The following is a 24,990-nucleotide window of genomic DNA, read 5'->3' on the forward strand; positions in this document are numbered from 1 at the left end:
TCCAAAAGGGGCCTCTCTCCCAGGAGCTTCCCCCCCAGACCCCCTTGGACAGAAAGTAGAGTTAGTTAAGCAGAAAGTTGTTAACTTAGCTGCCAAGGTCAGTGTGTGTTATCTTCAACCAGAAGAGAAGAAGAAGTAAACAGCAGCCAGACAGCCCAGCAACTGCCCCGACTGCAGAATACAGAATGTGCAGAGTGCCCCACTTTGTTTTGGGTAATAGTTCTTAAACATTTCTGTCTATCCAATGGAAGTGTTTAGAACAATCAGTATTTTGCTTTCTTACACCCAATAGTGACTTATTTACACTCTTTCACTTTCTCTGTTTTGAACTTTGCAAAGAAAAAAAATTAAAAAGACATTTTCAAACCATCACAGTCCACCCCTTCTAAACAATTCCATTGGCTGCTACTACCATTCGTCAAACCTAAAATAAAATCTACAACAATAGCTGAATAAAGACCATAGTCCATTCCAGCTATCTCAGATGTAGATGATTCAAAAGAGTCAAATCACTGGAAAAAACAGCAAACAGCTTGTTTCCTCGCAGATGGAGCGAAGAAAGGAACAGGGACTCTCAGGTGACTCAGGGCTCTCAGGGTTCGTGCATCGTAGATCTCATGGATTCTCCTCTTAGGCGCGATGTCATATCTGTACAACACTGAATTTAACCTCTCTCAGCCAAAGCTAGATTTCTTTGTGGAATACACTGAATCTCACCATTTTCTTGCATCACCCAACAGGTGTGACCAGGACCTTCAGCAGAAACCACCCCTCGGAAAGGCTTGGCCTCTCCTGAAGGAGAAAATACCCAAACAGTTTTGCCTAACACATTCTTTTCTCTGATAACAGGAACTCTATCACCTTCCTCTTTTTGCAACAAATCTGATTGGGCAGGTCCAGCTCCATTCACTGAACGTCTACTATTCACCAAACAGGTTGCTTGTGCCAAATGCTTCTCTCATTTTTTCAGAGATCCACCCCCCATGGCTTTGAGAGTGGTTTTCAGCAAACCGTTGTAGCGTTCGATCTTCCCTGCAGCTGGTGCATAGTAGGGAATGTGGAATATCCACTCGATGCCGTGCTCGTTGGCCCAGTCTTTAACAAGACTGTTTTTGAAATGAGTTCCGTTGCCTGACTCAATCCTCTCAGGAGTTCCGTGTCTCCACAGGATTTATCTCCCCAGAACAAGAATGGTGTTATGTGCAGGTGCATGAGGAACTGGATAAGTTTCCAGCCATCCAGTGCTTGCCTCTAGCATAGTCAGCACATATTGCTTAGCAGATCGAGAACAAGGTAGACTGATGTAGTCAATCTGCCAGGCTTCACCATAATTGTACTTGGACCATTGGTCACCGTACCACAAGGGCTTGATCCGCTTTGCCTGCTTAATAACAGCACAAATGTCACAGTCATGGATGACTTGTGTGATAGCATCCATGGAAATGTCAATGGATCTGTCACGAGCCCATCCATAGGTTGCATCTCTGCCTTGATGTCCTGACGAGTCATGGGCCCACCGAGCTAAGAACAGCTCACCTCGGTGTTTCCAGTCAAGATCAGGATCAGGATCAGAGTTTGTGTCCACTTGGGAAACTCTTGCAGCTAGATCTGCCTGATGGTTGTGTTGTTGTTCTTCAGTAGCTTTGCTCTTAGGAATGTGAGCATCGATGTGTCTCACTTTCACTGGGATTCTCTCAATGCGAGCAGCAATGTCTTGCCACAGATCTGCAGCCCAGATAGGCTTTCCTTTCCTCTCCCAGCCATTCTTTTTCCAGTCTTTCAGCTGACCCCACAAGGCATTGGCTACAGTCCATGAGTCGGTGTAGAGATAAAGCTTTGGCCATCTCTCACATTCAGCTACGTTAAGAGCTAGCTGGACAGCTTTTACCTCTGCAAATTGACTGGATTCTCCTTCTCCATCTCTCGCTTCTGCAACTCTGTGCGTTGGGCTCCACACTGCAGACTTCCATCTCCGCTTGTTCCCAACCAGATGACAGGAACCATCTGTGAACAAAGCATATCTCTTTTTATCATCAGACAGATCACTGTAAGGAGGAGCTTCCTCAGCACGAGTTACTCTCTCCTCTGGAGGTTTTGCACAGCTTGTGCCTTCTGGCCAGTTTGTGATCACCTCCACCAAACCAGGCCTTTCGAGATTTCCCATTCGAGCTCTCTGTGTTATCAGAGCCATCCACTTAGACCAGGTAGCATCTGTTGCATGATGTGGTGAAGAACCTTTGCCTTTGAACATCCAATTCAGAACTGGCAATCTAGGCGCTAGAAGAAGTTGTGACTCAGTTCCACTCATTTCAGAAGCAGCTTTCACTCCTTCATAAGCAGCTAAAATCTCTTTCTCTGATGGAGTGTAGTTTGCCTCTAAGCCTCTGTAGCCATGACCCCAGAAACCAAGAGAACGTTCTCGTGTCTCTCCTGGAGGTCTTTGCCATAAGCACCAGGTTGGACCATTGTCACTCGCGGCTGTGTACAGAATGTTCTTAATGTCTGGACGAGTTCGGACAGGTCCCAGACCCATCGCTTGGACTACCTCTCGCTTGATCTGGTCAAAGGCTGCTTGTTGCTCAGGACCCCACTGGAAACTGTTTCTCTTTCGAGTCACATCATATAGAGGTTTCACAATCTGACTGTATCCAGGAATGTGCAGTCTCCAAAATCCCACTATGCCTAAGAAACGCAGAGTTTCTTTCTTGTTGATGGGATTTGCCATGGTGGAGACTCTGTTTATCACATCCATTGGAATGCGACGGCGACCATCTTGCCACCGCACTCCCAGAAACGGGATTTCTCTGGCAGGTCCTTTCACCTTGTCTCGCTTGATAGCGAAACCAGCTTGCAAGAGAATGCCAATGATTTTGTTATCTTTCTCAAAGACTTCTTTAGCAGTCTCACCCCAGACGATGATGTCATCGATAAACTGAATGTGTTCTGGAGCTCCACCTTTCTCGAAAGCATCATGGATCACTGCATGGCAGATGGTTGAACTGTGAATCCACCCCTGGGGCAAACGACTGAATGTGTACTGAATGCCTCTCCAGGTGAAAGCAAACTGAGGCCTGCATTCCTCTGCTATGGGAATAGAGAAGAAAGCATTAGCAATGTCTATGGTAGCATATCATTTGGCCTGCTTGGATTCCAGCTCATATTGGAGTTCCATCATGTCTGGCACAGCTGCACTCATGGGTGGAGTTACTTCATTCAAGGCACGGAAATCAAGTCAGATGCCATTCTCCATTCTGCTTTTACACATGCCACACTGGACTCTTGAACGGTGAATGAGTTTTGCTGATGACCTTCTGACTCTCCAACCGACGAATCAAGATTTGAATGGGCACCAAAGAGTCACGGTTGGCTCTGTATTGTCTGTGATGCACAGTTCGAGAAGCCACTGGCAACTTCACATGCTCTATCTCATGATGCCCCACAACTGCAGATTCATCTGAACGTTCAGGTCTAATAGACAGCTTCAATTTTCTGCCATCAATTTCTACAGTTGCTATTCCAAAAGCCCATTTGTAACCCTTAGGGTCTTTAAAATGCCCTTCTCTCAGAAAATAAATTCCCAAACTACAAGGTGCATTAGGCCCTGTTACAATAGTATGTTTCTTCCGCTGCTTCCCAGTTAAGCTTATATCAACCTCTATCTTAAACAACTCTTGAGACCCACCAGTGACTCCCTGAATAGTTATAGATTCTCCCCCTTGATAAGTTGATGGTATTATGGTGCACTGAGCTCCTGTGTCAACCAAGGCCCTGTACTTCTGAAATTTTGAAGTGCCAGGCCACTGGATGTACACATCCCAATAGATTCTGTTATCTCCATTACCCCTTACCTCCCCCTGGCGGAAGGCAGGGCACCCCTAATTGTGGGGATTACCTCCACATGCACAGCCGGCACAATGTCCAGCATCAGAATTAGAATCACTGTTGGAGCTACTGGAGTTGTTCTGGGAAACTGAGTAAGTGACAGCTACCCTTCTGGTATTGTTACCTCGGGATCTGCCACTCTGCAGTTCCCATAACCTCCTGAAAAGATCACAAGTTGGTTGACCATCCCATCTGTTCATGTTCTCACCAAACTGATCACGCAGAGTTATCCAGATACTGCCACGTGATTGTCTCTGCTGTCTGTTTTGGTTTGACCTATTTTGGAATGGTCTTCGTGGAGCACGTCTCTTCCTAACAGCTGAAACTTGTATCCATCTGGAGGAAGAGGAATCAGAATCATCCCCCTTCATCAAGTTGGATATGGAGGTTTTAAGTTCCTCCTTCATCTCTTTCATGCAATTCTCCATCTCTCCAGACAGAGTTTCAATAGCTGAAAATAAAGGACTACGTGCAAGAGTATCCTCCAATTGCCTCATTTGGTCAGTGAAATGGCCAACAGTAGGAGGCACTCCACCATAATTTCTTGCCACAATTCTGCTTGCCAGAATAGTAGCATAATTAGGAGGAGCAAGCTTAATGAGCTTTTTGGCAAGGCCTGTTCCAACAGGAATTTCATCAGGATTCAGCATCTTATGATCTCCATACATTATTTCTCTCACAGCAAATTCTCTCAGACGCTTGATTCCCTCCCCTATTGTAGTCCAATGCTTAGGGTTCCATGGTAAATCATCTCTGCTGGGGTACCTCAGCGAGACTGCCAGTAGGAGGCGTGTCCACAGAGAAACTTTACCGAAGCACTTGCCTAGGTGCCTTTCTATGCCAGTATCCTTTGAGAGTATCCCCAACTGAGAGGCTGACTTGTCACCTACCACCAATGCTGGGGCTCCCATATCAAAACACCTGGCTAGCCAAGACAGGACTGGCTCATTATCTCCTCTGATGTAATCCTTCCTCACATGTCTAATTTCCTGTCTGGGTGCATTAGCTGACTGTATGTCATCCTCATCATCCTCATCATCATCATCCTGAGGTCGCTGCCCCCATATTCCTATTGTAATCCTCCGTTGGATTTCCTGGAGTTCAGAGGCACTTCCAGCAGTTGCTAATTTACCAGGGTCTACATCCTGACCTACATCTCCATCATCCATGTGTGGTCTCAAGAGTTCTGCCAGAGTTTTAAGGCTAACCTTCTCTTCCTCACCAGAAGGATCTTTCTTAACAGAGGGACCCTGAGTAGAAGGACCCTCACCTCCATCTGCACCATCTGCACCATCTCCTGCAGCATCTGCATCTCCTCCTGCCACCCCTTTGCGCTTTCTGGTGATAGTGGCCACCAAATTTACTGGGTTAGCTTTCACATTCACCGCAGAGTTAGCAGGAGCAGAGGAATTCTGTGCAAAGTTGGCAGGAACTGGGGAATCTGTGCAGAATCGGTAGCCACTGCTGCGTCCGTCACGACAGCAGAGGGAGGAGGAGGAGACTGTGCCTCGTTAATGGTGTCTGTCTACGCAGCTGTGTCTGTCTGTGTAGCTATGTCTGCCTGTGTACCCGAGTCTGCTATCTCAGATTCTGGCAAAGGTCCCGCAGATGCTGCTGCTGGCTCTGAGTCAAAACTATCGGCAGCTTTCTCACAAACCTTAACTGTGATTTCCTGGTCACTATAATCAGAATCAGAAGCGAAATCTGAATCTCTCTGAGCTTTTCTATGTTTCCGCTTATGTCTACGCAGGTTGGAAGAGCAAGTAACCTTATGTCTTTCTTGATATAGTGCTACCAACAGGCATATGATTATTCCAAGTAACAACAAAATTAAGGTTAGCACAAGATATCTAGGGTACCACTGGTTCCAAAGACCTTCTGTAGTTGTAAGAGGAGTAACAATCTCAAATGTGTCTGCTAGCAGATTCATAGTTGAGTTACCATATCTTCTTTGCCCAATAAGACCACAACAGAATTCACCAACATTTAGTAACTTGTTCTTAACCCAAAGAAACGACTTATATGCCAGATATCTCACAATCTTGTCTATCATGCAAGAAATGGCCCATCTGTAGATAATCACACTGATAACAGAGGAAACAGAATGACTCAGAATCTGAAACAGCTTCATTTTTCTTCCTAATCTGAGCAGAAATAAATCATACAAGCAATCGAACCCTGAGTTGGAGCGCCAAAAATAAAGACTGTGTGAGTGTGAGCTGAAATTCCCCCCGCCACACACCGACAATAACCAGGCTAGCCCAGTCTGGAAGCAAATGAAAGCTGTATTTACAAAGCAGAACCTACAATCTATGGTGAAATGCAATGAATATGTATAAATATACAGAATTCACAACATTTACAAATATATGCAATCAACAGAAAAGCACAAGCAATCCCCCTTTGCTTCCCCCCAAAGGGGACCCTTCCAAAAGGGGCCTCTCTCCCAGGAGCTTCCCCCCCAGACCGCCCTTGGACAGAAAGCAGAGTTAGTTAGAGCAGAAATTTGTTAACTTAGCTGCCAAGGTCAGTGTTTGTTATCTTCAGCCAGAAGAGAAGAAGAAGAAAACAGCAGCCAGACAGCCCAGCAACTGCCCTGACTGCAGAATGCAGAATGTGCAGAGTGCCCCACTTTGTTTTTGGTAATAGTTCTTAAACATTCCTATCTATCCAATGGAAGTGTTTAGAACAATCAGTATTTTGCTTTCTTACACCCAATAATGACTTATTTACACTCTTTCACTTTCTCTGTTTTGAACTTTGCAAGGAAAAAAAATTAAAAAGACAGTTTCAAACCATCACAGTAAGTTAGTAGTTTATACACATGTGTCCAAAAGATCCGGCCAACAGCCCATCCAAAAACTTGAACCATAAGAATTTGTAAAATTAACATCTCTACTTCCAGACCCTTCTTTCCCAATCAAGTATTACTTTTTAAGCAAAATATTATTTCCCAAGCCCCACGTTGGACACCAAAAATATTGTGGTGGTTTGAGCTCTGACTGGAGTTTAAGAGCTCAAATGATAACAGATTGAGATTCCTCCCCCCCTCCCTTTCTCCCGGCAAAGTGGAGAGGGAGGAAAGGAAAAAAGAGGTAGGGGAGAGGAGAAGTAAATTCATGAAAGAAATAGTCTGGAATCGGTTTGGAAGTAGAAGAGGTAAATTTTTTTTAGCAAAAAAAAATATATATGTATGTATATGTATGTATATATATATAGCAGTAACAGGGAGGGTTCACAAAGGTGAGGGATGAGAGTAAATGGGAAAATATACAAAACCAAGCCTGGATGGCCTTCTATTCCCCTGGATGCGAGTGAATTCAGTTGGAAGAAGTAGGCCCCAGCCACGTGGTCAGTGCAGGAGGCAGCGGCAGCAGCGATGTTCTTTTGAGCGGACAAGGCAGGAAAAAGAGAGCAAGCAGCGAGATGTCTGCCCTTTTTATAGGCTTGCTAGACAGGAAGGGGGAGTGGAATAGATCACCTTTGAGTCAGGGGACTCCTTCTCCCGGCAGGGAAGGAACCAAGTCCCACCTGGGTTAAATTTCTTTTGTCCACCTGGGGGCTGGGTTCTTTCAGCCCCATCCAGGATGGGTGTAACCCAGCACAACACACTGTCCAAACCGCGTTTTATACAACACAGTTCTTCCACCTCATCCCTACGAGTGATTTTACCATAGGCATCATTTCTCACAGCTGTGCTCGCATCTGCCTGCACAGGGGCTGCAGGTACAACCGCCGCTTGTGCAGGGCTTGCTGGTGCTGCCACTTGAGCTTGCGGCTGCCCCTCCACTGGCTTTTCTCCAGCACTGCTGCTGCTTGTTCCTGCTTGTGCTGCCGGCTTTGCCAGGGTTTTGCTTTGCTGTTTTATATCAAGCACTAGAGGAACTCGCATTGCCTGCTGGTTCCAGATCTCTGGGTCAATGGGAAAGGGGGGATCTGGACATTTTCTTTCCCTTTCTAAAGGTTTCTTAGCTTGGCGCTTCTGTCTTCTTCCCCCTCCCCTGCTGTGATCTGAAACTGCTTCTTTGTTAACTCAGCTCCCTGCTGCTGCTTGCAGAAAAGGTAAAAACTTGCCAAGTTTTACGTTTCTCTCTCCACAAAGCTATAGCCAATCCTATTATAGCAACAAGTGACCACAAATGCAGGCACAATGAACAGACCATCATAAAATTCAAATCACTTAGATAACTCTCAGTTACAGGAACACTAAATTCAAGAAACTCAGAAGGAATACTCACAGAAATATTACTATATCCCCCGTAACCGACAAATCCAAGGCAATAATCACCAAACCCTCTCAACTTGTTTCTAAACCAAACAAATAGCTTATATACGATGCACCTGCCGATTTGGTCAATCATTGCAGAAACAAACCACTTATAAAGCAACACTTAAGACAGAATATACCAAATGCCACAAAACCCAGACTAGCTTCAGTTTTGCTTCCTTAATATGTGCACTAATTTATCAATCAAGCAAAGCCACATGTTGGGACACCAATAAAAAATGTGGTGGGTTGAAATTACCCCCCAACTAATTTGAAGAAACTACCCCCAAAATAAATTGCCAGCCTCGCTCAGAACATTTTGAAGCAAATGAAGCTATATTTAGAAGCAAACTAAAATCTAGAAATATGACATGCAATGAATATGTACAAAACATACAGTATATGCTATATATATACACACACACACACAAAATTTATAAACAACACAAAAAGTCCTCAGACCCACCTGGACGAATCCAGGGGACCCATTCACCTCCTCCCCCACTCACTCCTTCCTTCCTGTTACCTCACACAGTAGTCAAAACAGAGATACCCCAGCAAGGCCACAGAAAAGAGAGAGAGAGAGGTTGCAAACAGAGGTGACAGAAGAAGAAAAGATAAAGAACTGTTTATGCTTCTGCATCCCCATTAGCAATCCAATCATTATTTTTCTTTTGTATACACTGGTCATTCTATTATACTTTCAGTCTTTGCAGTCAGGAACTAGGCTAAAGTTTCCCCTTCAAATTCTAACAGTGTGGTGACAAGGCATTTCCTTGCTGTGCCTGGAAAATTGTTTAGGGTTTATGTTCACATAAACCCACATTTTTCTGTCTACCTGGCACTCTGTTCTCGTAAAATAAAGTTTACAAGGCAAAAATAAATGCCAATCTAAGTTAAACTGTACCCAGGTACTAAATGGCTCTTAAGGGATTACACTTAACCAACAAACGATATCAAACAATATAGCAAATGGGTATTAGTAAAAATACTAGTAACCCTTTATTAATATGAAAAATTCCCAAAACTTGTTAAATAGGATTGTTGTACAGTTGGGATATATATTTACAATAGGAATGTACAGTCTTCAGGCAAAATACAACAATTCTATGCAAACTGGGAAGAAATAACATGGCAAGAGAGGATTCCCAGGAGCAAAAGAGCGCTCACCCACAGCAGGGGGGGGCGAGACTTGGTAAAAACCCTTAAGCCCAAGAGGAAATGAATTAATTACTCACAGCTGATTCTACCCACACGGGGAATGCTGCTGCTGTGTTATCTGTTGAGGCTTTGGGTCACTCTTGTATGGCACTGGTCCGGCAGGTTGCTGGCAAGAAGGGTGCCACGTTGTCCCACGGCTGATTTGGCTTCAGCGGATGGCGGGTGGTTAACAATGCGTTCTTTGCGACGGGCACTTGCTTTGTTCCTGGGTAAACTGAGGCATGGCATGATTCCAGGTGCAAGGGGAAGCAGGCTTGGCTCCTAAGCTTGTGGCTTCTCCAGCTTGCTGTGTTGCGGGCTCGTGGCTTTATCCCAGGCTTTGGACCAGGCACTCGAGGCAGGTTCATGCAAGATGGGTCCGAGGCGGCAATTCAAGCACAGCTTGAGCAAGGCAAGGCTTGAAGGCAAGGCAAAGGTGACTACAAATCAGCCTGTATATATATCTTGCCCAAGATACATTTGGGCCAGCATATAGCTGCCCAATGAAAATGGTTCTGACAGGTTGTGGCCATAAAAGGTAGAAACAAAGGCCTTGTTTCTGGGGGAGCAGTGGCCAGTACACATGCTCTTACCCCAGGTAAACAACTTGATTACCAGACATGCACAGGTCCTGTCCCCTTTGTTCCTTTTCCCGCATTGCCCTGACTTTCTGCAGGAAGGAGGGGGAAGAGGGGGACCATGTCTAGACACCTTAGGGCCTGTCTGGGTTTGTGCTGGGCCTGTTTTGGCCCTACCATGGCAGGAATTAAATCTGGCAAAGGATGTGAAAGACAACAGGAAGGGCTTCTTCAAGTACATCAGTAGCAAAAAGAGGATTAGGGAAAATGTGGGCCCACTGCTGAATGAGGTGGGTGCCCTGGTAATGGAGGATATAGAGCAGGTGGAGTTACCAAAAGCCTTTTTTGCTTCACTCTTTATTGCTAAAGCCAGCCCTCAGGAATCCCAGTCCCTGGAGATAAGAGAAAGTGTGGAGGAAGGAAGACTCTCCTTTAGTTAAGAAGGACTGGATTAGAGGTGAGCAGGACAGCCACAGATCCATAGTCCCTGAGGGGACACACCCATGAGTGCTGAGGAGCTGGATAAGGTTGTTGCTAAGCCACACTCCATTTCTGAAAAGTCATGGAGAACAGGAGAGGTGCCTGAGAAGGGGAAGAAAGCCAATGTCACTCCAGTTGTGATGGTTTGAAACTGTCTTTTTAATTTTTCCTTGCAAAGTTCAGAACAGAGAAAGTGAAAGAGTATAAATAAGTCACTATTGGGTGTAAGAAAGCAAAATACTGATTGTTCTAAACACTTCCATTGGATAGATAGAAATGTTTAAGAAGTATTACCCAAAACAAAGGGGGGCACTCTGCACATTCTGCGTTCGGCAGTGGGGGCAGTTGCTGGGCTGTCTGGCTGCTGTTTCTTCTTCTCTTCTGGCCGAAGATAACACACTGACCTTGGCAGCTAAGTTAACAACTTTCTGCTCTAACTAACTCTGCTTTCTGTCCAAGGGGGGTCTGAGGGGGAAGCTCCTGGGAGAGAGAGGCCCCTTTGGGAGGGTCCCCTTGGGGGGAAGCAAAGTGAGATCGGTTGTGCTTTTCTGTTGATTGTATATATTTGTAAGTGTTGTGAATTTTGTATATTTGTACATATTCATTGCATTTCATCATAGATTTTAGACTCTGCTTGTAAATACAGCCTTCATTTGCTTCCAGACTGGGCTAGCCTTGTTATTGTCGGTGGGGGGTGGAATTTCAGCTCGCACCGACACACCAGTCTTCAAAAAGGACAAGGAAGAGGAACAAGGAAAGTAAAGGCCAGTCAGCTTTACTTCCATCCCTGGAAAGGTGATGGAACAGCTCATTCTGGAGGGCATCTCTAAGCACGTGGAGGAAAAGAAGATTATCAGGAGTATTTGGCATGGATTCATAAAGTGGAAATCATGTTTGACCAATCTGATAGCCATTTATGATGGTGTGATTAGCTGGGTAGATGAGGGAAGATCAGTGGATATTGTCTACCTTGACTTCAGCAAGGCTTTGGACACTGTCTCCCATAACATCTTCATAGGTAAGCTTAGGAAGCGTGGGTTAGATGAGTGGAGAGTGAGGTGGATTGAGAACTGGCTTAAAGAGCTCAAAGGGGTGTGATCAGTAGTGCAGAGTCTAGTTGGAGGCCCGTGACTAGTGGTCTTCCCTAGGGGTCAGTACTGGATCCAGTCTTGTTCAATGTCTTCATCAGCAACCTGGATGATGGGAAAGAGTGTACCCTCAGCAAGTTTGCTGATGATATAAAACTGGGAGGATTGTCTGACACACCAGAAGGCTGTGTCTCAATTCAACAGGACCTGAACAAGCTGGACAGTTGTGCAGAAGTGAACCTCATGATATTCAGCAAGGACAAGTGTAGAGTCTTGCACATGGGGAAGAATAACCCCATGTATCAGTACAGGTTAGAGGTTGACCTGCTGTAAAGTAGCTCCACGTTAAAGGACCTTGGAATCCTGGTGGACAACAAGATAACCGTGAACCAGCAATGTGCTCTCATGGCCAAGAAGACCAGTGGTATCCTGGGGTGCACTAAGTGTGTCCAGCAGGTCAAGGGAGGTTCTCTTCCCACTCTACTCTGCCCAAGTGAGGCCACATCTGAAGTACTGTGTCCAGTTCTGGGTTCCCCAGTTCAGGAGAGACAGGGAATTACTGGAGAGAGTCCAACTGTGGTGGGTTGAAATTTCCCTCCCACATTAACCACACCAGACTAGCTCAGTTTGGAAGAAAACGAGGCTGTATTTACAAGCAAAAACTACAGTCTACAATGGAATGCAATGAATATATACAAAATATACAGTATTTACAATATTTACAAATAAGTACAATTAACAGAAACAGCACAAAACCCTCCTGGCCAGAGCCAGGAAAGCTGCCCCCCTGCCTCTCCCTTCCCTGCTTTCCCCAGACCCCCCTGGCATTATATCAAAAAGTGTAATGTTTCACGGCTTCTTGAAAGAGTGAAACAAGCTTTCCAGTTTTTGTGCCACATCAGTGTGGCTGCTTAATACACAGTTTATAAGATTGGAGAAACTGCATAGTTAATGGCTTGTATCAGAAATAGTGTGACCAGCAGGAGTAGGGAAGTGATTGCCTCCCTGTACTTGGCATTGGTGAGGCCACACCTTGAGTACTGTCTTCAGTTTTGGGCACCTCAATACAAGAAAGACATGGAGGTGTTTGAGCAGGTGCAAAGAAGAGCAACTAAGCTGGTGAAGGGCCTAGAGAATAAGTCTTATGACTTGAGGGAACTGGGACTGTTTAGTTTGAGGAAGAGTGTTGTGGTGGGCTAAAATTCCCTTCCCACATTAACACCACCAGACTAGCTTAGTTCAGAAGCAAATGAAGCTGTACTTACAGGCAAGAACTACAGTCTACAATGGAATGCAATGAATATACACAAATATACAGTATTTACAGTATTTACAAATAACTACAATTAACAGAAACAGCACAGACCCCACCTGGCCAAAGCCAGGAAAGCTGTCCCTCTGCCTCTCTCTTCCCTCCCTTCTCCAGACCCCCCCTGGCAAAAGGAAGAAAGACAAGAAGCAGAGAGGTCATTATAACTTAGCCAAGGTCAGTGTGCAGGTGTGTTATCTCCAAAGCAAAGCCAGAAGAGAAACACAGAAGCACTCTGCTAGACTGCCCAGCAGAAAAACACCAGACAGGCTGAACAGAGTGAACTTTGTTTTGGGAACTGAATCTTAAAGGTTTCTCTCTCTCCAATGGAAGTGTTTAGAATAATCATTATTTTTCTTTCTTGCATCCAATAGTGATTTATTTACATTCTTTTACTTTTCTGCTCAAACTCTGTGAAAATAAATTAAAGGTATAGTCTTAAAACTACCACACCAATGGAGGACCATGACTATGATTAGGGGACTGGAGCATCTCTATTATGAGAGACCTGAGACTGTTTAGCCTAGAAAAGAGTGAGAGGGCATCTTATAAATGCATGTAAATATCTAAAGGGTGCCATGAGGATGGGGCTGGGCTCTTTTCACTGGTGTCCAGTGATAGGACAAGGGGCAACAGACACAATCTAGAACACAGGGAGTTCCATCTGAAGATAAAGAAAAACTTCTTTACCTTGAAGGTGACTGGGCACTGGAACAGGCTTCCCAGAGAGTTTGCATAGTCTCATTCTCTGGAGATATTCAAAACCCATCTGGATTCATTCCTTTGCAGCCTGATCTAGATGAACTTGTTCTACAGGTGGGTTGGGCCAGATGATCTCCATAAGTCCTTTTCAACTCCTACCATTCTATGATTCTGTAAATCAGATCACCTTAGCAAATATTTTTAGTTAGCAAGATGGTGATTATATTTTGAGTTCTAGTTTTTCAAATATATTTTATCCCATTGAACAACAGTTGTTGGATAGTCCTGCTTGAATTAGGACTTTGGCTTTTTTTCCTAAGCATTACCAGCCCATGTAAAGGCCTGTTTTTTAGTTTTTGAGCGTAAGAAATTGTAGAGTCATACTGTGAATCTACATGTGCACTGATATATAAAACCAACTATTTAATGGACTTAATGTAAAATGTTTGTTTTTTTCTAGGTTTTCACTGCAATGATTGCTTGTTGATCTCTCTTTGTTCTATTTCATAAAACAAACTTTGTTTTTTTTCCAGGCTCACATTAAATTTCCTATTGACTATCCATATTCACCACCTACCTTCAGATTCCTGACTAAAATGTGGCACCCCAACATTTATGAGGTAAGGTGTTTTTTAAACTATTTTTTTTTTCTCAGGCATATGAAAAGGCTTTCAGTCTTTAAACTTCTGGAAATGTTGAAGGTATTAAATGTCTGAAGTGATGCAACTGTTTGTGTTTAAATGTCACTCTCATGGTTGCAGAGTTAAATCAAAATGTTGTAGGAAATGCTGTTCCTGTAGGCAGAGATGTAGCCTTCCTCATAATTGCAAGTGCAGGAGGCAGCCCCAGCTGAGGCATCATGCCATGAGTGGTGGCAATTATAAGGAATTCTTGGATTAAGCCTGGTGTATGGGGTCTTGCTTTACTGTGCTACTTAGGCAACTAGTTATTGTTTGTATACCTTTCAAATACATTTTTAATTTCAGTATATCCTACAAAATTTTGTGATGAGGTATGAAATAGTGGGAAACAGTCTTTTGCAGCAGTCAGCCTGTGATGAAAGGGTTTGGACTTGGGGTGTTCCAAGTGCAGAAGAAAGAACCAGAGATGGAGTCTAGCTGAGTCCACAACTCAGACCATCATAGCTGAGTTGTGATCTGCTAGCCAAACTAAAGGGCAAGTTGGAAATGGAAGAAGGGACAGTAAATGGAAGAAGGGACAGGCAAATTATAAATTTTACCCAAAACTGCAAACAACTTGCTCTTTTGCTCTTGCTTCTTGCACATGCTCTGCCCTCATGCACAAGTTCTGCCTTTGTCTGCAGTCCGGAGAGAAGCCTTGCTACCCAGGAACTGCTGTTGTGGTGGGTTGGAAATTCCCCCCCAACATTAAATTTTCCAGACCAGCTCAGTTGGAAGCAAATGGAAGCTGTATTTACAAGCAAAACTACAATCTACAATGAAATGCAATGAATATGTACAAATATATAAGATGTACAATATTTACAGGTATTTACAATTAATAAACAGCACAAGGACCCCCCCGGCCAAAGACCAGGGGAGCTGCAACAGCTTCTCCCCCCCTGCCTCCCCCTTAACCCCCTGTACAAAAGGGACAAGAGAAAGAAGCAGAGAAACGTTAGACTTAGCCAAAACAATGCAGCCAAGGTCAAGCAGAAGCCAGCAGAAGCACAAAGTTAGTATCTCCCAGCCTGAGGAAGCGAGAAGAGAGATTGTTTTGGGAACTAAATCTTATGGTAGATATCTCTCCAATGGGATTGTTTAGAATTATCATTATTTTCCTTTTTACACCCAGTAGTGGTTTATTTACATTCTACTTTCTGTTCAATATCTGTGAAAACATTTTAAAGACATAGCCTAAAACTACCACAGCCATCATTCCTCAGTTTACCTGGGAACCAGCAAAGAGTCCTTCGCATAAGCTGCACTGAAACTACAGCCAGCTTAGTGTTGTATCTGCAGTCCCGCTGGTAGGAAGAAGCTGCCTAACCACTCCCTGAAGGGACAGAGACCCAGGAAGCCAAACCCCAGGGAGAACTTGCCTGAATCCCTTTCGTCAGTTCTAAGAGTGTCTGCTGCAAGCACAAAGCTGCATACCTGCAAGCAAAAGCTGCCCTTCATGCGTCTGCTGCTGGCAAAGCCAGAACCATGCCCAGCTGCTCTTGTGCCAGCCGCTAAATCATGGGAGAAGGAGCTGCTCATCGCTCCACATCCCTGTAAGCCAAGCGCCAGGGCGATCCAGAGCACAATCTGTGCCCTGCCGGGACCGTCTGTGAGTGCCCCAGACAGACTCATAAAGGACTGTCCCTTACCCCTAGAAACGGGAAAAGCAGCCGCCGAGGAATCAGCCACTCTCATTTCATTCTGAGCTGAGCCAGGGGAAAAGCTGCTCTGCACCACCCCCATGCTCTCCAGCTGCTTCAGGAGGGGAACTGCTCCCCCACAGTATCCTGCAGACTCCACAGCGCCGCGGAACTGCTCCCCCACAGTATCCTGCAGACTCCACAGTGCCACCAGCACCGAGGGAATTGCCCATAGCCTGTTCCACGTGAACCAGCCTCAGGCAGCCTCCACGCCACACCCCTGCAGCAGCAGGAGAAAGCTGCCTCCACCACGTCTGGAAGGGACCACCCCCAGAGCCAGCCACGGTACCCACTGAACCCCTTGAGCCTCCACAGCAACCAGCTTAGCAACCAGCTTGGCAAGTGAAACTGCATCTTCTCCAGTGTTCGTGTTTAACACCAGTTTTGGTTCTGTTTAAAAATCCCCATGCTTTAGCCCACGTGATATTGTAACCTGTGGATTATAAAGCGGCAGCACCTGGTTATGCCCAGAGCCATAATTTGTGAGTAAAACATTGGTTTAAGTCTCTTTGAAAGGTTCTTTTAGTTGTATGTGCTCTGACACCTAGCTTCACCACTGTATTCAGCCACCAGGTGCCTGCCAAGTCTACCCCTGGTGGACAAACAGCAGATCGCACCCAGTTCTCTAATTGAATAACCATTTTGTATTTTTCTAATTTGGTTCAAAATTATTTATGGAATTATACCCACAATCATACACTAGAATCTGCATATATATACTGTTTAAAAGTTATTAATAATTTTTGCTATTATTATTATTATTTTGTACTTCATAATTCATATTAATGACTATGACATTTCTGGTGCAGCGAGCAGGGTGTACAGCAGTGGAATATTTCCACAATTTGGGATACATAATTGCAACTTCAGATTTGGAATGGGCAAAAGAAAATTGCAAAAATCCAGATTGCATTTTTGAAAAGCTAGCTGAGAGTGCTAGTGAACCCAGCAGCGAACATGCTGTGCTAATGGGGTCCTGCATCGTCCAGATGCTGGAGGAATTCAAAAATTTTGACCAAAAGGTTTTTCAATTAGAGAACTAGCAAAGTCAGAGACACAGAATGAGAGAGTTCAAGATTTATTTGAGCTGCATATAATAGAATCCATAGCTGCCTTCAAGGCGCAACTGCAACCAAATGCCTTTTTTAAAGCATTCAGAGGACCAGTAAATGATTTTTTTTATGATCCATGGGAGCCAGCCTCCCCCACCCTGCTTGATCAAACTGATAAGCAGTGGCCAGCTGATTTTTATTCAGCTGCCCCACAGCAGCCTGTGAGCGAAACCAGATCATCCCAACTAGGGCTCTGTGATCACAGCCTGCCTGAAACCGAAAGCTTCAGCCATCCAGCTTTGGGAAACCAACCCGACAGCACAGCTCCAGGCACCCAGAGGCAGCAGCTACCACGCAGTGGAGACTTAGCTTCTCCTCCCCCTTCACCACTAATAAAGGAGGGAAACCTGAGAAGGGACCCTGAATTGCAAGCAGCCACCGAACCGGTTTGGCAAGCTACACCAGGCTTCACACCCTCAGGCAAGGAAGCTCCCATCTTTGCCAGCAGTGAATTTCCCTACAAAAGGCGAAATCTGACTCAGCCCTGCTGGGGACACACCAGCAATTAGCCTGCACAATCCCACAGACCACAGCAGATTGAATTTCCTGATACATAGCAATTTGAAAGGCAAGCAGGGGAACAAAGGCTCCAATTCAGACATGCACAGCCTGTCTGCAACAGACCCAGCCCGGGAACTCACCATGACTTTAAAGGCACAGCGCTTACTAAGTCTGGTTCAGACTCAGGCTGTGATTTAAGCCCTCAGCATTGCCATAAGCCGTGGAAAAACAATGCTGTAACTCAAGCCAGCGACAAGGCTACATCCCACCGCAGCCTGAGAGGGAATCCCAGGAAAAAGCTGCAAACTTCAAATTTGAAAATGCCTCCAACTCTGAGAGTTCTGATTGGAATTCCAGTTCTGGCAAGGAAAACCATCTAAAGGCACACACTGACAGCCGTACGGTGACACCGCATGGCCAGAGAAGTGAAATGCATCGCACCCAAGCTTCCCGAGCCACCAGTCCCCCACAACATCCTGCTTGCCAAGTTGGAGATATATGGATTTGATGGGTGGACTGTTCAGTGGATAAGGAATTGGCTGGATGGTCACATCCAGAGGGTAGTGCTCAATGGCTCGAAGTCCAGATGGAGAGCAGTGACAAGTGGTGTCCCTCAGGGGTCCATACTGGGACCTGTGCTGTTTAATATTTTTATCAATGATACAGACAGTGGGATCGAGTGCACCATCAGCAAGTTTGCAGATGATACCAATCTGAGTGGTGGTGTCAATACACCAGAGGGATGGGATGTCATCCAGAGGGACCTGAACAAGCTGGAGAGGTGGACCCAGGTGAACCTCATGAGGTTTAACAAGAGCAAGTGCAAGGTTCTGCACCTGGGAATGAACAATTTTCTCTATCAATACAGACGAGGAGATGAGGTGATAGAAAGCAGCCCTGAGGAAAAGGACATTCCAGTACCTGAAGGGGGCCTACAAGGATGGAGAGAGACTGTTTACAAGGGCCTGTAGTGATAGGACGAGGGGCAATGGCTTCAAACCAGAAAAGAGCAGATTTAGATTGGATGTTAAGAGGTTCTTTACTATGAGGGTGGTAGAACACTGGAACAGGTTGCCCAGGGAGGTGGTTGAGGCCCCATCCCTGGAGATATTCAAAGTGAGGCTCAACAGGGCTCTGGGCAGGCTGATCTAGTTGAGGGTGCCCCTGCTTACTGTAGAGGGAGTTGGACTAAATGACCTTTGGAGGTCCCTTCCAACCCAGACCATTCTATGATTCTATGATTGAGGAGGAGTCATGTACAGCCTGGTCATCCTGGGACCAGACTGAACAGATACCTTTGGACTTTAATGTCTAATAGCCAGTTTGAAGTGTCCCTTAGTTCAGTGCTTGTATGGGTCATGTTCAAAGTGTAACACTGGGCTATCAAGTTCATGATTGGATCATGGTACAACTATATAGCGAGTACAGAAAGAGAATGATTTTATAGAACTGCTTTTTAGAAAGCAGGACTCCCCTAGCTTGAAAGTACTGTCTTCATGATGCAGAGCACAGGCTGCTTAGAGAGATTTTAAGGTAAAATTGTCATGGACCAAAGCACTGGGGGAAGTCTTCTAATGAGGATATGTCTAGTGCATCTCAGCATGGTGTGATACTCTGCTGACGGACTAGCTCAAGGGCCAATGGTGGCTGTTGCATTTAGCAAAGGATAAATTTGGTAAGAGATAAACCCCCTTGCATTCTGAATGGTCCTCTGAGATTAGAGTGGCTAGGGGCAGCTGGGTATGCCAGTTGTTGGTATTATAGGCCTGATATCAGATACCCAAACAGCCTGTCTGCTGTAGGTCCAGCTGCATTCAAAAGAAGTGATCGGGTGAACGAATAGCACAGTTTATTTACATGCAGCATACACAGATTCTTTAAGATTGCCAGTGATAAGTGCGCTAAACTACAGAATTGCTATATAGCTCCAAAAACTCATCAATCTGTCCCAGCTAAACTCGATCCCCTCCAAATGAGATATGAAATTGGGGCAATATTTATACCTCATTATCTACAATTGTGCGGGGGGGGGGGGGGGGAGACTGCAGTCAAGCCATCATTCCTGGTGGTCAACCAGTTGTTCCTTTATCAATTGCACAAGACATTTCTTAGGGTTTTTCGGTGCGACTTCTCTGGTCAGTAGTGTTGCAGGTGGTAAGTGGAAGAATGGAGTGGTGGGCTTCTGCCTTTCCCCTTCCATTCTCTTCAGTGCCATGACAACACAGACCACCAGGTCTCCACCCAGCCCCTGTGCCTGCTCTGGTCACTATGTGTTTATCAGTAACATCAGGCTAAGTATTTTTTCCCCATTATTTTATGCTTCCACTCCCCTGATTGCTGTCACATGCACACACTTAAATTTGGGCTCAAATTAAGAACTCAGTACCAGGGACATCAACTGGGTTATCATCCTCCTGATCCTACTTCTCCAAAGGAGTATAATCAGTAAGTTGAACCATCTTAATGCTAGCAGCTTTCATGATAGTTGATTTTACACAGGAGATTACTATACTTATGAAAATTATAATCACAATACACATCTACACATTTTGTATTAAACTTTGGATCTCTATGGAAAGCTTTCATCGTTAGAGGTTAGTGTTCACAAGGAGACAGAGACCTGTAATAAAGTCCTTTGAATAAAGGGAGATTTCACAGGGCATATCCCTGTGGAGTCTCTCAAATTGCTGGAAGACGCAACCTCCTTTTATCCTGATTTCCCAGCCACAAGTATCCTGATCTAGTTGAGGAGTTCCCTGCTTACTGCAGCAGGGTTTTGGACTAGGTGACCATCACAGGTCCCTTCCAACCCAGACCATTCTATGATTCCAGCAAGACAGCATGGCTTTACTAGGGCAAATCCTGTCTGACCAATCTAGTGGCTTTCTATGATAAAGTAACTATGTCAGTGGACAAGAGCCGACCTATGGATGTGATCTATCTGGAATTCTGCAAGGCCTTTGAAGTGGTCCCCCACAACATCCTATTCACCAAGCTGGAGAGATACAGACTTGATGGGTGGACTGGTCAGTGGACAAGGAATTGACTGGATGGTCAATAGTGCTCAATGGCTGGAAGTCCAGATGGAGAGCAGTGACAAGTGGTGTCCCTTGGGGGACCATACTGGAACCTGTACTGTTTAATATTTTTATCAATGACATAGATAGCGGGATCAAGTGCACCATCAGCAAGTTTGCAGATGACACCAAGCTGAGTGGTGCTGTTGATACACCAAAGGGATGAGCTGTCATCCAGAGGGACCTGGACAAGCTGGAGAGGAGGGCCCAGGTGAACCTCATGAGGTTCAACAAGAGCAAGTGCAAGGTCCTGCACCTGAAATGGAACAATCCTCATTATCGATACAGGCTGAGGGATGAGGTGATAGAAAGCAGCCTTATTTGATTCTAGTAGGATGTTATCCCTTTCCATAACAGGTCTGTTATAGACCACCTAATCAGGAAGAAGAGGTTGATTTAATTTTCTTTAAGCAGCTGGAGGCTGCCTCAAGATCGATTCCCCTTGTTCTTGTGGGTGACTTTAACCTGCCAGACATCTGCTGGGAACTGAACACTGCAGAGAAGAGGCAGTCTAGAAGGTTCCTGGAGTGTATGGAAGCTAGCTTCTTATCCCAGCTGTTACACGAGCCTACCAGGGGTTCAGCCCTGCTCGATTTGCTGTGTACAAATAGAGAAGGGCTGGTGGGAGATGTGGTGGTGGGAGGCTGCCTGGGGTCCAGTAACCATGAAATAATTGAGTTTTCAATATATGGTGAAACCAGGAGGGACAGCACCAAAACCTCCACCCTGGACTTCCAAAGGGCAGACTTTGGCTTATTCAAGGAATTAACTCGGAAAGTTCCTTGGGAAACAGCCCTTAAAAACAAAGTGGTTCAGGAAGGCTGGACTGACTTCAAGAAAGAACTCCTGAAGGCACAGGAACAGGCTGTGCCCATGTGCCGGAAGAGGAGCCAACAAGGGAGACAACCGGACTGGATGAGCAAGAAGCTTCTAAAGGAATTAAGGGAAAAAAAGAGGGTGTATCACCTTTGGAAAAAAGGGGAGGTATCCCAGGATGAGTTTAAGGACATTGCTAAGTCTTGTAGGAAAAAAATTAGAGAGGCAAAAGCCCATTTAGAACTTAGACTGGCCATGGCCGTAAAGGAGAATAAAAAATATTTCTATAAATATATTAATGGTAAAAGAAGAGGCAAGGACAACCTCCACTCCTTATTGGATGTGGAGGGGAATATAGTAACAAAAGACGAGGAAAAGGCAGAGGTACTTAACACCTTCTTTGCCTCAGTCTTCAATAGTGGGACAGGCTGTCTGCAGGACAACTGGCCTCCTGAACTGGCAGATGGAGTCAGGGACCAGTATAGTCCCCCTGTAATCCAGGAGGAAGCGGTAAGGGACCTGCTGACCCACTTGGATCCTCACAAGTCCATGGGACCTGATGGGATCCATCCTAGGGTGCTGAGAGAGCTGGCAGATGAGCTGGCCAAGCCACTCTCCATCATTTATCAGCAGTCCTGGCTCACAGGTGAGGTCCCTGATGACTGGAGACTGGCCAATGTGATGCCCATCCACAAAAAGGGCCTGAAGGAGGAACCAGGAAATTACAGACATGTCAGCCTGACCTCGGTGCCAGGCAAGGTTATGGAACAGGTCATCCTGAGTACAATCACACAGAACCTGCAAGATGGTCAAGGGATCAGGCCCAGCCAGCATGGATTGAGGAGGGGCAGGTCCTGCCTAACCAACCTGATCTGCTTTTATGATCAGGTTACTCGTCTGGTGAATGCGGGAAAGCCTTTGACACTGTCTGTCGTAAGAAGCTCCTGGCAAAGCTGGCAGCTCGTGGTTTGGACAGATTCACTCTGAAATGGGTCAAGAACTGGATGGAGGGCCGGGCCCAGAGAGTGGTGGTGAACGGTGCCACATCCAGTTGGCGGCCAGTCACTAGTGGTGTCCCCCAAGGATCAGTGCTGGGCCCCATCCTGTTCAATATCTTTATTGATGATGTAGATGAAGGAATTGAGTCCATCATCAGTAAGTTTGCAGATGACACCAAGTTAGGAGCAGGTGTTGATCTGTTGGAGGGTAGAAGGGCCCTGCAGAGGGACCTGGACAGGCTGGATGGGTGGGCAGAGGCCAGTGGGATGAAATTTAACAAGACTAAGTGCAAGGTTCTACACTTTGGCCACAACAACCCCAAGCAGCGCTACAGGCTGGGGACAGAGTGGCTGGAGAGCAGCCAGACAGAGAGGGACCTGGGGGTGCTGGTTGATAGTAGGCTGAACATGATCCAGCAGTGTGCCCACATGGCCAGGAAGGCCAATGGCATCCTGGCCTGGATCAGGAATAGTGTGGCCAGCAGGTCAAGGGAGGTTATTCTTCCCCTGTACTCAGCCCTGGTCAGGCCACACCTTGAGTACTGCGTCCAGTTCTGGGCTCCTCAATTTAAGAGAGATGTTGAGGTACTAGAATGTGTCCAGAGAAGGGCAACGAGGCTGGTGAGGGGTCTGGAACACAAACCCTATGAGGAGAGGCTGAGGGAGCTGGGGTTGTTTAGCCTGGAGAAGAGGAGGCTCAGGGGTGACCTCATTGCTGTCTACAGCTACCTGAGGGGAGGTTGTAGGCAGGTGGAGGTTGGTCTCTTCTCCCAGGCAACCAGCAGCAGAACAAGAGGACACAGTCTCGAGTTGTGCCGGGGGTGGTATAGGCTGGATGTTAGGAGGAAGTTCTTCACAGAGAGGGTGATTGCCCATTGGAATGGGCTGCCCAGGGAGGTGGTGGAGTCGCCATCACTGGAGACGTTCAAGAGGAGACTGGATGAGGCACTTAGTGCCATGGTTTAGTTGATTGCTTAGGGCTGGGTGATAGGTTGGACTAGATGATCTTGGAGGTCTCTTCCCACCTGGCTGATTCTATGATTCTATGATTCTAACATGTATAGACCTATCAAGCCAAAACATATCTTCCCAATGCAGGCTATAAGTGTCCTGTTTACCAACCACAACTATAATCATTATCTGACTAAGCATATGAATGTGGAACTTGCAGTTAGCACCTTTGTTCATGATGAAAAGTTATCCTATCAAAAACATTTGGTTTACAAGTACATATACAAATCAGGAACAAAATCACAGCACCCAAAAGCTATCAATCCCTGTGGACACTCAAAGTTAGCGTAGGAGAGTCCTTGGTTCCAGGTGCAGTTTTCCGACATTTGGGGTACCTGGAAAATATAAAAGAGAATGGCTTGGTGTCTATCTAACTGGCACACATTAGGTTAGAAAGAGGGCATTATCTGTCTCGTAGTATTTTGATGGATTTTTTCCAGAACTATCTTTTGCTTCCTGAGCATAAAGATTCTTTGCAGTGGTTAATACCATTGCCACCATTCCAATCTGTGGTTGCTTGATTAATACAGGTTGCCCTGCATAGAAACCTCTAGGGTATTCCCCAGGTTTCTGATACACCTGTGCTGCTATAGTTGTAGCAATAACACAGAAAGCTTTCATTTTAGGACAGCCATTTCCATGCCATCTACTGTTTGATAGATGGCACTGGAAATTTGTAGATGCCATCCAGTCTCCTGAGTTTTAGCAAATCGCTTGACCAGTCTGTTCACTCAATATCATTAGCCTGGGGATAATGTGAAGTATGAAATACCCACTGGATGGGCAAAGGAAGAAGACATGCTTGTACCGTTGTAGCAGTAAAGTGGGATCCATTTATATTAGTTTGGGGTTAAATTAACGAGGTGGGAATTATAAAAATGTAGCTATTTTTATTTTCCCAAAAAACCCGCCCCAAAATTATGTACAAAACTGGAGACAGTCCCTAGCTCACTCTCTGTGCTGACAGGTTCCAGAAACTGCCGATTTATAATCCAATTCTGTGGATGGCGAGGCTCACAGCTTTACAGGATCAGTCCCAGGCTGGTGGTGGCAGGCAGGTCCCACGGCTGGCGGGCCAGTCTGGGGAGAAGTGAGCAAGAGCGGCGAGAGATGAGCGCCCAAAATGGCAGAGCCGAAATGAGCGGGCCCCAAAACACTGGTGAGCGATGTAAAACTGAGAGCCCCAACTGCTCTCTGCTCACCCTTTTATATATTACTAGACAATCTGTCCAGGCCAAAATGTGAAATATCCCCCTTATCACATTTCCAAATCCCAGAGGGCTTCTCCCCACACCGGTAAATACCCTGTGGGGCCTCCACCCAGCAGAGACAATAGGTGGTTATTACTGTCCTCAGGGCAGGGGAAGACCATTTCACACCTTTGTATCCCCTATTCAGACCTCAGCTGATAGATAATGAGGGAAGGTGGGGGGATTTGGAATACCCTGCAACACCATTATCACTTTGAATATCCTCCGGGAGAGTCAGGGTACTAAACCACTCCTTCAGACTGAACTGTATTTTCTTCTTTGGCAGCTGTAATGGCTGTGGCCTTGGTGATCCCTGAAATAGCTTCTACTCCTACC

The 24,990-nt window shown here is 45.7% G+C and overlaps 1 protein-coding gene across 1 annotated transcript in view; it reads left to right on the forward strand.

Moving 5' to 3' along the window:
- LOC128979902 (ubiquitin-conjugating enzyme E2 R2) overlaps window positions 1–24,990 on the forward strand; it is a 222,663-nt gene that overhangs the window by 144,538 nt on the left and 53,135 nt on the right. The window contains exon 2 of the mRNA XM_054398299.1: window positions 14,040–14,126. Coding sequence (XP_054254274.1) covers window positions 14,040–14,126 — 87 coding nt within the window. The remainder of the gene's footprint in view (window positions 1–14,039; window positions 14,127–24,990) is intronic.

The sequence above is a fragment of the Indicator indicator genome, assembly GCF_027791375.1.
Source record: "Indicator indicator isolate 239-I01 chromosome W unlocalized genomic scaffold, UM_Iind_1.1 iindW_random_scaffold_59, whole genome shotgun sequence".
NCBI lineage: Eukaryota > Metazoa > Chordata > Aves > Piciformes > Indicatoridae > Indicator > Indicator indicator.